We start from the raw sequence: 12,149 nt of genomic DNA, 5'->3' as shown, positions 1-12,149 counted from the left end.
TGAGAATTGAATGACAAAGTCAAAAGAGAACCTTTACTTAAAAAGCTTGCATTCTACAAGGGGAGAGAAGATGCACATATACATTGCAGATATGTACCAAAAAAAAGGATAAAAGTTAATCTTGGTCAGGCAAGCATTTCCAGCTGGGGCAACAATGAGCCCTGGAAGGTAATATCTGAGCCAAGTCTTGAAAGAAACCAAGGATCCCAAGAGGTAGGAATGTGTGTAGGAAGGAGGAATGTATTCCAACAGGGGAGGAAGCCAATGCAAAGACTGAAGTATGGTGTGAGAAACAGCAAGAATGCCAGTATGCCTATAGAATACTGTCTATAGAATAGATATATGGAGGAGAGTGATGCGTGATGAGGCTGAAAATATAGGATTGGGGTCAGGTTGTAAAAAGCTTTAAATGTCAAATAAAAATTTATATTTTATTCCAAACATAATAAGACACCTCTGGAATTTATTGAGTTGGGGGAAGGGACATGGACAGACCCATATTTTATCACTTTATGGAAGCTATATGGAGGATTGACTGGGGTAGGGAGATGGAGGGAACTAGGAAGCCATTATTACAGTTCAGGTAAGAGGTGGCACAAGCCTAAACCAGGGCAGTGCCGTCTGAGTGGAGATGAGGCTCTCTAAGGTGCATCAATCACTTTAGTGCAGCTTTAAGAACTTCAGAAGTATAAATGCCATAACTTTACCCCGCAAAATTGAAAGATTAATTAAGTTTTTAAAATATTGATATGGTTCTTATAAAAATTCAACATAATCACCATCTTATGCTATACAGAACCCTACTCAATTTCTGAAATTTATAAAAACTTGCTGTTCAGTGACTGAAAGGATCATACTTGTACTCCTAGCCTTAAAACAGCCAAAGAATGAGGTTTGAAACATGCAACGCAGTTTTGACATGACACCACAAGAAAAGGTCTAATGGAGCTAGATCAGGTAACAAAGATAGCCAAACAACTATGGTACCAATCCACCAGTCTGAGAAGGTGTCATCCAGGAACTGTCACACGTGCCACACATAATAAGGAGTCCTGTCTTACTGAAAACAAATTTAAAATTTACATTCAAAATTCACAAAACTAAAGAAATATGAGAAATTAAAACTTTCAAATGATTTTTACTCAATTTGTAGCATTTAAAAGTTGTCAAAGTGTAAAACTACTAAGATTTTTGAGACATGTATATACAAAAGAAATTACAAGATTTGGCAACTGATTGAATATGTATGCTCAAGAACATTGAGTAGATTAAAGAATTAGAAGATAAGGGGTATCATAGAGTAAGGTATGTGTTGAAATCTCCTAGTAGGTGGACAGGGTTTAGGGTGGATAGGACAACTATAAGCAAGGCACAAAACTCAAAGAAAGAAAGGAGAATGTTCTGAGAGCTAGCAAACGATTACCACAAGAATTTAGATTGAGTGCTTGAATATAAAATTGCCAAGTGGTGGGTGAGAGAGTCTAAAAATGGCAATATGGAACAAAGAAGATCCTTTGCTGGGACCAACGTACTTACTGTGGGATGCAAAAGGAAGAAAAGTTGGAAAAGGTGTAACCAGAATCGGAATGGATATCCAGGGACACAGTGTCATCCAGGGGACCCAGGTCTCTTGGAATACCAGAAAATGGAAGGAATACATGTGAGAGGAAGACCTCAAAAATTAAGGGGAGTTTGTGAATTATGGAACAAGAATTCTGGATTGGCATCTCTGGAGTGGGACATTTGAGGTAGATGGGAGATGAGAAAATAGACAGTGGAGATAAGGAGGAAGATGATTTACCCTTGGGCAGCCATTGATTCTATATCATTGGTATTGAGGGATTAAGTTTCCTAACCATAAGAAAGTTAAGCTGGACCCCGAATCAGTTGATGGGAGCTGCTCCAATTTTCCTTAAAATGCCCTCTCCCCCACTCCCTGGGGGCAGGTATTAAATGTATATTATTATTATTCCCATTTTACAGATCAGGAAACAGACACTAAGAGAGGAAGTGACCTGCTCATGACTACATAGTTCAAGGTTAAGATTCTAACTTGGGTCCTACCCTCCTTCCACACTGTCAGTCAATAAATATTTACTAATCACCTACCATATGCCAAGTCATGAGCTAAGTGCTAGGGAAACAAAGAAAGGTAAAAGATGGTCCCTCTTCTCGAGAAGTTCACGGTCTATTGGTGGAGACAACATGTAAACAACTGTGAACAAATAAGCCACATACCAAATTAATTAGAAATAATCAACACAAAGAAGTTGCTAGAATTACGAGGAAATGTTAAAGGCTTCCTGTAGAAGCCAATGCTACTCTTTTCTTTAAAACCTTTAATTATATACTGTCAAAAATATTATAATAGCCATTTGGAAGGAACATTTGCACTCAAACACATGACTTCATACTATACACTAGGGATATTTTTTAGTGCTTTACAGTTGATAAAGCTCCTCCACAAAATATGAGTCCAAAAAAATGATGGAATGCCATGAAGTGCACAGGGAGTAATAATTGCCCCATTTTCCAAAAGAAGAAATTGAGTATCCGATTAAGTGCTTTGTCTAATGACACACAGCTGGTAAGGGGAAGATTTGAAGCTGATCTTCTGACCCCAAGTCCAGGATTCTTCCCATTACATACAACTGCTTCTGTATATAAGCATTCTTTTCCAAGAATGCGTGTGCTTGTGTATGTATCCCTAACCCTAGCTACCGCACAGACATTCCAAAATGAAGCAGCATATCTAAGTATTCTAAAATAAATCACTGTTTTTCCACTAGGGGAGTAACAATCTTTTCAGTGCAACATAAGCAATGTACAAATTCTCTCCTCTGGCTTTATGTTTTGTCTTCATAGTGCACCAAAAGGACTGAATAAAGTAATGAGTTAAGATTAAGAACAGATAGGATAGCAAAGTGACCGTGTAGTCAAATGAAGCCGGCATCAAATGTTTAATAGCCTGCATACAACCTTGAGCATTAGAATCCAATGACTTGGACACAGGCACTTAAAGAGAAATTAATCTGGCTTAGCATTTATCAGGAAACATTGCCAAAGGCCCAAGTTCAGTTTCCTAATGGAGAATACTAAATGACTTATTGGCTCTAATATCAGAATGAGGCTCTGCAAAAGTCCAGTCAGAGAAACCAACTGCAGTAACACTGGCAAACCTGGAGGAATTGAATTTGGCCTCAAAGCTAAGGCCTAGAAGAAGAGCACGCTCTTTAATCAGTTATTTCAAACTGCCAAAAGTACAGTAGATGGTCATTTTAATGGCATAGTTTACAATTTAGTTTCACCACTGAAGTCATTTAAAAAAAAACTTCACAAAGGAAAAATTATGGACAAGAAAAAGCTAGTCACATACTTATATTATGGTCATCATTTTTCAACCATTAAATTTTTTGGCTCTTTTGACAGTCATCATTTAGAGAGGTAGGAAGGTGTAAAGAGCAATGGATACTTGGCTAACAATCCCAATTCTGATGAGGGCAAGCCAAATAAATTCTCTCAACCATAGGTCTCAGTTTTTAAAATATGGGTAATAGTTCTTTTTCTACCTACTTCTCAGGACTTCCATGGGAAAAAAAACGCAAACTTTAAAACACTATGTAAATATGAACAGCTCTAACCATTCTCGAAATCAAAAAGATTCCAATTGCTGTTCAATTCTGATCATCATTCCCCCTTCCCCCTCCAAAAAAAGGAAGGAAAAGGCAAAAAGGAAAAACAATATCTTAATATTATAGAAATAGCATTAGATTTGACAAGAATCTGAGCTCAAACTCAGACTCTTCTACCAGGACAAACTTAAGCAACTCATAATCTCCCTAGGTCTCAGTTTCCTCATCTGTAAAATGAGAGAGTAGGGCCTGATGAAAGGCGTCCTTCTCTTTCTCAATCCAATGATCTTACTTCAAACTGCTACATTACTACCTAAGCTAAACATTTAAAGGAGTTTAATTTTTTGTATGTGGTTGGTACTTGAGTGTTGAAAGAATGAGATACCAAGAAGTCAGTCAAGTCAACTAGCATTCACAAAGTATCTACCATGTATCAAAAGGCACTAGATAGTGCCTGCTCTTAAAGAGCTCACAGTCTAATGGGGAGACAAACATGCAAAACACTGTGCAAACAAGATAGAAAAAGGAAAACAAGCCTTTCTTGTGCATGCACACACACCTCTTCTGTGCGCAAGAATATATTTACATACAGTATATTTCATTTATATATACCCTAGTATACATACATATGTATTAGTATATATCCTAATATAGAGTGTATATACTATATATTACATATACTATATGTAATATATCATGCATATACTATATGTACAATATATATAGTATATATACTGTTATATATAGCATATATACTATATATACTGTATATGCCATATATGGAGTATATAGTATATATAGTGCATGCTAGTATATACTAGTATATATACTATATATTGCATATACTACATGTATATATACTGGTACATATACATATACTATATATAATTCTTATACTAGTATATACACTCTATATTAGGATATATACTAGGATATATACCGGTATACCATATATAGTATATATAATACAGTATATAGAGAGTGTGTATATATATAGTATATATAATACAGAGAATAGAGAAGGGGGGTGTGTGTGAGTGCACGTGCATGTACGTATATATGTATGTGTGTGTGCTAGCCAGATTATATTTGTTTTGAAATACTCAAAAGGTAGGAATAAGCTAAGTCTTGAAGAAAACTAGAGAAGCTAGGAGGCAGAGGTGAAGAGGGAAAGCATTTCCGTAATACAGAGGCAATTGTGCATAATGGGAGAAAGCCAAAGTATCACAATCTGAGAAGAATTAAAATTGTAAGTGACCCAAAAAACAATGACAAACCACATACAAGGCCTAAGTAGGTTGCAGCATATTGCCAACATGTATTTGAAAATAAGAAATTATGTGAATCAGTTACCATATATTCTTAATTCTACCTCTATAACACCTCCCAAACTCTTCACTTTATCTCCAAGCACCAGCTATGCCCTTGTTTAGTCCCTAATCACTTTACAATTGGCCTAATTACTGCAGTGGATTTCTAAAGGTGCTCCTTGCTTGAGTATCTCTCTTTTCCAGTACATCCTCCATCCAGCTGCTAGGGATAGTCCTAAAGTATAGGTATGATTATGCCACTCCCCCACTCAATAAGCTCCAAGGTCTCCTTATTACCTCTAAGAGCAAATAAAAACTCCCTTTGCTTGGCATTAAAAGGCCTTCAGAAACTGGCTCTAACCTACCTTAACAACCTGTCATACATGAATCCCCTTCACAAACTCTATAAAATAGTGAAACTGGCCTTCTTGCTCAACTTTGTATATGGTACTCTGCCTTCCACCTCAACGCCTTTGCGAAAGGCATTCCCTATATCTTACAGGCACTCTCAGACCTTTCTTACATCTTAGAATTCCAGGTTTCCTTAAAAGTTCAGATAAGTTTATCTTCAAGGCTTTTCATGATCTCTAGATAGTACCACCTTTACCCCTCCACCCCCCAAAAAATAAACCTTATAGTTATTTTAAACATATACACAAATATATAATAGGTCTCATACTTCTCAACTCAATGCTCCTATTTCAAATTACTACATTACCATCTAAACTAAATGTTTAAAGGACCTTAATTTTTACACATGTACACACACACATACATGCTATCTCCCCAATAAAATTAAATTCCTTGGAGACAAAAATTGTTTCAATTTTGTTTTTGAATCCTCCATACCTAGCATAGTGCCTGAATGAATGAAAAAGCACCTATCAAGTGCTTACTCTGTGTAAAGCACTGTGTCAAGTGATCAAGATTCTAGTAGAAAACTCAGCCCTTGCTCTGAAGCAGCTCATATTCCAGTAGAGGAGTAGGACCCATATAGGAGATTCCACTCCAGGATATATGGAAAGGACCAGTGGTCCTGGGGCAGGAGGGTAGAGCAATAAGGCATATGGCACTGCATCTTTAGTTTTATCACCATTGATTTTTTTTTAATTCATTTTTGATGTTGGACAATGTAGATAGTGCCAAGGACTCTGGTGGAATGAACTTTCTTTTCTGAGGTCTTCAGCAACTGTGACTGCTAAGGGAGCAGGGGCTGCCAGGCAAATAGTAGGTACTTAATAATTGTTTATTGATTAAATGATATCAATCATCATGGATATAACTAGAAAAGAACATTGCTAATCATGTAGTAACAGCAAAGGATGAGACAGCTCAGATATTGCACTGGCATCCATGAAATATTAAAAGAATTCCAATGTGTTGGGCTGATCTCTTCTGTCGGATTTATCAGAAGAAGGGACAAGATTCTTACAGGAGAAAAAGGTACAGTTGAATTGAGATCTGCACCATTGAAGAGAGTACTCAACAAGATCACAAATCCACTGAATTAGTCAATGAGCCCTTATTAACTGCTTACCATATCCCAGACACTGTGCTAGGTAAGCACTGGACAAACAAATACAAAAGCCTCCTTTTTTCCTCTGAACTTACATTTTACTAAAATGTTGAAGGATAAGTTTAAGATTACTAAAGAAGAGGATTTACTTGTAAATTACTGCCTTAGGTTTAAACTTTTTAATGAACAGATCATTAGAGCCTTTTACTTTTAAAAATACCTTGAATATTAATTTTTAAATTATGGGCACAGTAAAACCTTGGATTGTCATTTATAGCGTAAATGTCTTCAGAAATACTTCACTAATATAAATAAACATTACATCACACCACATACAACTTTTCTTTTGGGGTATTGAGGGGTAATATTAGTTTGATTCTGTGGGTTTCCAGCTTCGAATTTTTTTCTCAGAGTATTGTTTCATAGTTTCCATATTTGTATTACTTCATAACTAAAGGGTGCAGTTTCAATGCCAGAAATTTGACAGAGAGAGAGAAAGAGAGAGAGAAATCCAAGCAATATGTGGAAGCTCTAATACTTGATCCCAGGCATATTTCTTCTCCAACAGACATTGCGAACCATAAAAATGGCAAAATGCAACTGCTCCAATTCTACTCAAGCATATTAAGATGTTCAAAATCATGTGAATGTTGATGATTAGGATTTAAATAAAGACTTATTTCATCCTCTCGAAAGAGAAATCTGGAAAAAAATACTGCTAAAAATATTTAATTTCTGTGATATACAATAGAAGATATCCCAATTGCATGACAAAAGCAATCAGAGAGGCAGTTGTAGAAAAAAAAAATTCTGTAATTTTGCTGACCATCAATATTTAATGCACAATAAAAATGAGTTGAGATAAATTGGTAAAAATTAAAAACTGAACTTTTGAGCCACTACAACACTGAACTCTTATTCTAGGTTGCCTTAAGGAAGTGTTTACTCCCATCAAGAATTCCATTTAAAAAATGGAAATAGGTCTGTTTATTTGTCTTCTCCTGATTCTTGAAAATGACTACTACCTTTATTATAAAGTTGACTGAGTCAAGCTACCTTTCACTACAGCAACTTCTGACTAAAAATTATACTCTCACCAATAAGCTCCTCTTTCTACAGTTATTTAGTGGTTATAAAACGATTTCCTCAAAGCAACCCCATGAGGAGGACAAGTATTTTTTTACACCCATCTTACAGATGAGACTTCAGGCTTTTAACTCCCCTAAAGCTAACAAACTAGAAACTAAGCAAGTAACACATTGCCTGGCTCCAGGTACAAGGTCCTTTGTCAGACAAGCTTTCATGTCACATACATGAGCCTATTCAAGTTTCTGAATAGTAAATGAATGGCAAAATACTTAAGCATGTTCACCACAGGTTTCAGAATGCAACACTTCAAAACCCCACTGGCAAGTTTAAGGCTTCTGGTATCTGTAAAAGGAAGTGCTCTGTCAAGCCATGTTCCTATCTTCCCAGTTGGCTTTTCATTAGTTCAAATTGCTCTTTAGTCTTTACCTTACTGTATACTTGAAAATTACCTGTACATGCTTGTGTGCTAAATGTTTTTAGGGACAACCTGAAATCCACAACACGTCCACAAAATGGACAGTAGCAACAGCAAGTTAATATGCTTTAATTAAGCTCCCTCTCTTTAGGAAGAGGCCCCCTTCCATTCTCTTTGGAAAGGTGATTCATCATCTGCTCTAAAATGCTTGAAAAAGAGCCCAGATGGAGAGCGTTTGCTTTGCGGTTAATCAAAGTAAAAATAAACCACAGAGAAAAGTGTGAAGCTCCTTAATTCAGACACTGAGGCTGCATTCTTCAAGCAGCTGCCCTCTACAATCTTTGAGATTAAACTCAACTCAGCTGTTCCACCTATGCTCTGCTCAAGTCCTCCTCCCTCGGTTGTCTCCTCTGCCCTCTCTATAAATCATGAAAGCAGAGCAGGAAAAACTACTTGGAAAGCTTTGGACTAACGACTGGCTCAGGGGAATCCGGGATCCCAGATATGCAAAATGGTTAGCATATTTTAACGGCCCCTGGATTCCCCCTTTCAAGCTAGCTAGAGGCTACAGACCCTGAAACCATAACCAGCAATCAACACACAGAGTCAAAAGTCTAGCCCCGCATTGGTCCCTGAACTACTCTAGAAAGGCGGCTCTGCACCTACCACGATGCACTTAATTGCAGTAATAAGATTTTTTTTGCCCTGGAGGTGTGTAATGCCAGCTTGTCCTCGTAAGGAAATCAGGTCTAACCTGAGCAAACCTAACCCCACAATTCCACTGAAGCTGGAATAGAAATTCCGACCTGCAACACCCTCCCCACTTCCCCCACCTCTAACGCCCTGGGGTTACTGTTATCCCAGACGCAACTGGGGGAAGCTATGGGCTGAGAGGCTCTCCACGACTGGACGTTGCATCCCAAAAGTTAGACAACTCAGTGTCCGAAAGGTCATTAAAGAGACTCAGAGAAATAACAGGGACCAAATTCCATTCCTAGAAACCAGCATGAATAAACGACAGGGCTCACTTTGTGCTAGGTGTGAAAACGTTAAACACATGAAATCACTTCAATCTCTTTCCTGGGTCAAAAGGTAGAGAAAGGGGAATGGACGAGGGCAACAACGCAGCAAAAGACTAATGACAAACTCTTCAAACTCGAGACCCCAGCTCTCTTTCTCCTCCATCAAGGAAAAATTGAATAGGATGGGGGAGGTGGATGAGGGCGCAGGGCTGGGAAATTGGGGTAGGGGAGAAGAGGTAAGAAATAGAACGTAAGAACTTACTGAAGAAGATGTACTCCGTATAGCTGCTCCAGATCTTGTCGTCCCGGTACTGGTTGATGAAGGCGGCGGTGCCCGTGGAGTTACACGCCACCATGTGGAAGCCGGCCTCCGACAGCCGGTCGAACGCCTGTTCCAAGTAAGTGAACTTGAGATAGAAGCGGGACGTATACTTTTCTGGGGGACGGTCGGGGTCCCGGCTCTCGTTCAGCGTGTCCCCAAAGACCTCCTTGGCCAGGGCGATGCGCCCGCACACCATGATCCGCGCCACGCGGCGGAATTTGGCGTCTGCCTGGTTATCCCGCACCGTGGTGTAGGAGCCCCGGTAGCCCAGCGTGAGGAAGCCTGAGCGCTTATCCAGCAGGGAGCCACTGCTGATGCCTCCGGGACCCGGGGCTGTGGCCGCGGAGGCTGCGCCTCGGAGCAGAAGCAGATCGCTGCTGCCCTGAGACAGGTTGTCCTCCAGGTCGCTTTGGCAGCCCTCGTCGTTGAGCGAGCTCTGCTTGGTCACCTTGGGAGACAGCAGCTTGACCAGGTCGCCCAGTTGGAAGTACTCAGCCTCCCGTAAGAGCCGCTCCTTCTCCGGGAAGTGTTCTGGCAGTGACAGCTGTTTGTCCCGCAGGTAATCCAGCACGTACCTGAAGAGGAAGCCATCCCGGTCAATGAAGAAGCGCGCTCTGCTATCTCTGGGTAGTTCTCCGCGGCGCCGGGCGCCGCCCCGGGGACTAGGCGGAGAGAACATGCTGGCCAAAGTGCTGTCTGGGACGCTGAGCAGCGTGGAGTGCTTGGTCACATAAACCTGGCCCCCCACATTCAGCTCCACCACTTCGGGGAAGGGAGAAGGGGCGCAGGGACCAGTGAAAGATGTGGCGGCGGCGGCCGCCGGAGAGGTGGAAGAGATCATGTCGCTGATGGGCAGTATCGTGCCGCCTCCGCTGCCCGTGTCCTTCAGAGCCATGGTCATTACCCCTGCCAGCCAAGAGACCCCTGGAAGCACCTCACTTTATCCTCCTTTGCCACCCACACCCTCCCCCCCCTCCCGCCACCGTCACTCCCTCTTGCCCCCTTCTTGTGCCCAGGCGCCCCGACGCCCTCCGCCCCGCTGCGCTCTCCCTTGTCCAGCCGTAGCAGCCGGTTCAGTGCTTGGAGCGGCGGCGGCGGTGGCCCTCAGTCTCCATCGGGGCGGGCAGGGCAGGAAGGGATAGTAATGCCAACGCTGTTGCAGCAGCAATATAGTAACAGCTGCTCCTTTCCGGCTCGAGGGGTAAGTGTAAGAGACTTGGACTGCTGCTCCGCTCTCAGCCAGGAGGAGGGAGGAGAAACTGGAGCAAACAGCTACTCGCCTTCCCGGCAGTAAGGAGAGCGAGCGAGCAAGCGCGCGAGGCAAGCCACAGGCACAGACGGCAGCAGTACCAGCTCTTCGCTGCCCCGGGAAGCTGCACTGACGTCAAGCCCTGGACTGGGACTCAAGCCACAGCTGTCACTTAAAGAGATAGCCGCCAGACGCTGCCCGCCTGAGCCGTCGCCAGGGGGCGGGAGTTCAGAGAGGGCAGCAAGGACAGTGAGGTGGAGGAAAAGGGGTCACTAGTCCCCCCCCCCAGGGGGAGGACGGAGAAAGGAAGAATCGTCTCTCTCTTTAAAAAAATGTGTAAGCTATTTTTCTACCCTGTGATAATTATTGGGTAGCGGGAAAATACATGTACTTCCCAAGCTGAAGCCACTTGAAATTTTGGGATGGAGGTAGAGCTGTTACCTTAATCGATTAACAAATTAAGAGAACCTGTTTGCTAGCAGGTGGTATTTCATGCGCTCAGTGGAGACATGTTAAGATGCAGGCATTTAAAGGAAAACTCATGCCTACATCTCATGTGCATATGTTGATGAAAAATTTTGAAACTACATTTGATCTTGATTTACATGAGAACTATCTGAATTTTTTTTCCACTATTTTCTGTCAAGAAGGCAGACTCTAAAAATAGAAAAAGATAGACTCTATCTTTTCCCCTTTACCTCGCTCCAATGCAGTCTTTCCTCATCTTAATCCCTGTGTTCTTTCAGTTCTAAGACAAAAGCCCCATCTTACATTATATTTGTCTCTTAACCTTAGAGTAAGGTCACAAGTAAAAATTATATTGATTTTATCTCATCCTATTTTCTACTGGTACCTATCCGAGGTGCAGCCTGCAACATCAGCACACCTTTGTGAAGAGGGATGGAATTACAGATGAGAAGAGTCTCTTCTGTAAATGTCAGAAGCTTACATATTTATTCACCATGGGCACACTTGGAGGCTTGTGAAGATAAAGAACCACAGGACTTAGAGAATACTTACTGTTTGTTGAATTAATTCTTGAATGAAAAGTAATTATGATCCTGTGTATACGGTGCTTTCAGCTATTATTAATGCTATAAAAATGTTGATAGCAATATTATACATACTCATTGATAGTTAAAAAAACAAAATATACAATATGCTAAGATTTTTTTTAAATCACCATCTCTCTTTTACTTCCATGCTTATCAGGGATGTAATTGTCCAATGTCATCTCCTTCAGTCAACCAAAGGAAGCTTCAGATTTGAGATCATAGGATCATAGATTTAGAGCTGACAGAATAGGAGGTAAAGCCTAGAAATGTCAAATGACTTGGCCAAGTTAACCAGGATCATTTAATCTCAAGCAAATTATTTATGTCATTTATATCTTCCAAAAACATTGTAATATATTAAAAGAAATTTATCTTAGGTTTCTCATAAGTTATATTTCAGGTAATGTCGCATTTACTGACTTCAAAGTCAGGGGCAAGTCATCTAAACTTTAATTTTCTCATCTGTAAAATGGAGATGATATTTACATTATCTACTTCACAGGTTAAAAAAGAACTTTGTAATTCTTAGGGCATATTAT

At 40.5% G+C, this 12,149-nt stretch overlaps 1 protein-coding gene across 1 annotated transcript in view; it reads right to left on the bottom strand.

The window, feature by feature from the left end:
• The window catches only part of KCTD8 (potassium channel tetramerization domain containing 8), a 273,035-nt gene extending 262,377 nt beyond the window's left edge, over positions 1-10,658 (bottom strand). The window contains exon 1 of the mRNA XM_020990828.2: positions 9,247-10,658. Within this exon, the coding sequence (XP_020846487.1) occupies positions 9,247-10,207 (961 nt within the window). The 5' untranslated portion in view covers positions 10,208-10,658. The remainder of the gene's footprint in view (positions 1-9,246) is intronic.
• Between the last annotated feature and the right edge of the window lie 1,491 nt (positions 10,659-12,149).

Source organism: Phascolarctos cinereus, unplaced genomic scaffold, assembly GCF_003287225.1.
Source record: "Phascolarctos cinereus isolate Bilbo 61053 unplaced genomic scaffold, phaCin_HiC Scaffold_9;HRSCAF=440, whole genome shotgun sequence".
Classification (NCBI taxonomy): domain Eukaryota; kingdom Metazoa; phylum Chordata; class Mammalia; order Diprotodontia; family Phascolarctidae; genus Phascolarctos; species Phascolarctos cinereus.
The sequence above is the reverse complement of the archived record's forward strand: the minus strand, read 5'-3'. Positions and strand labels throughout refer to the sequence as shown.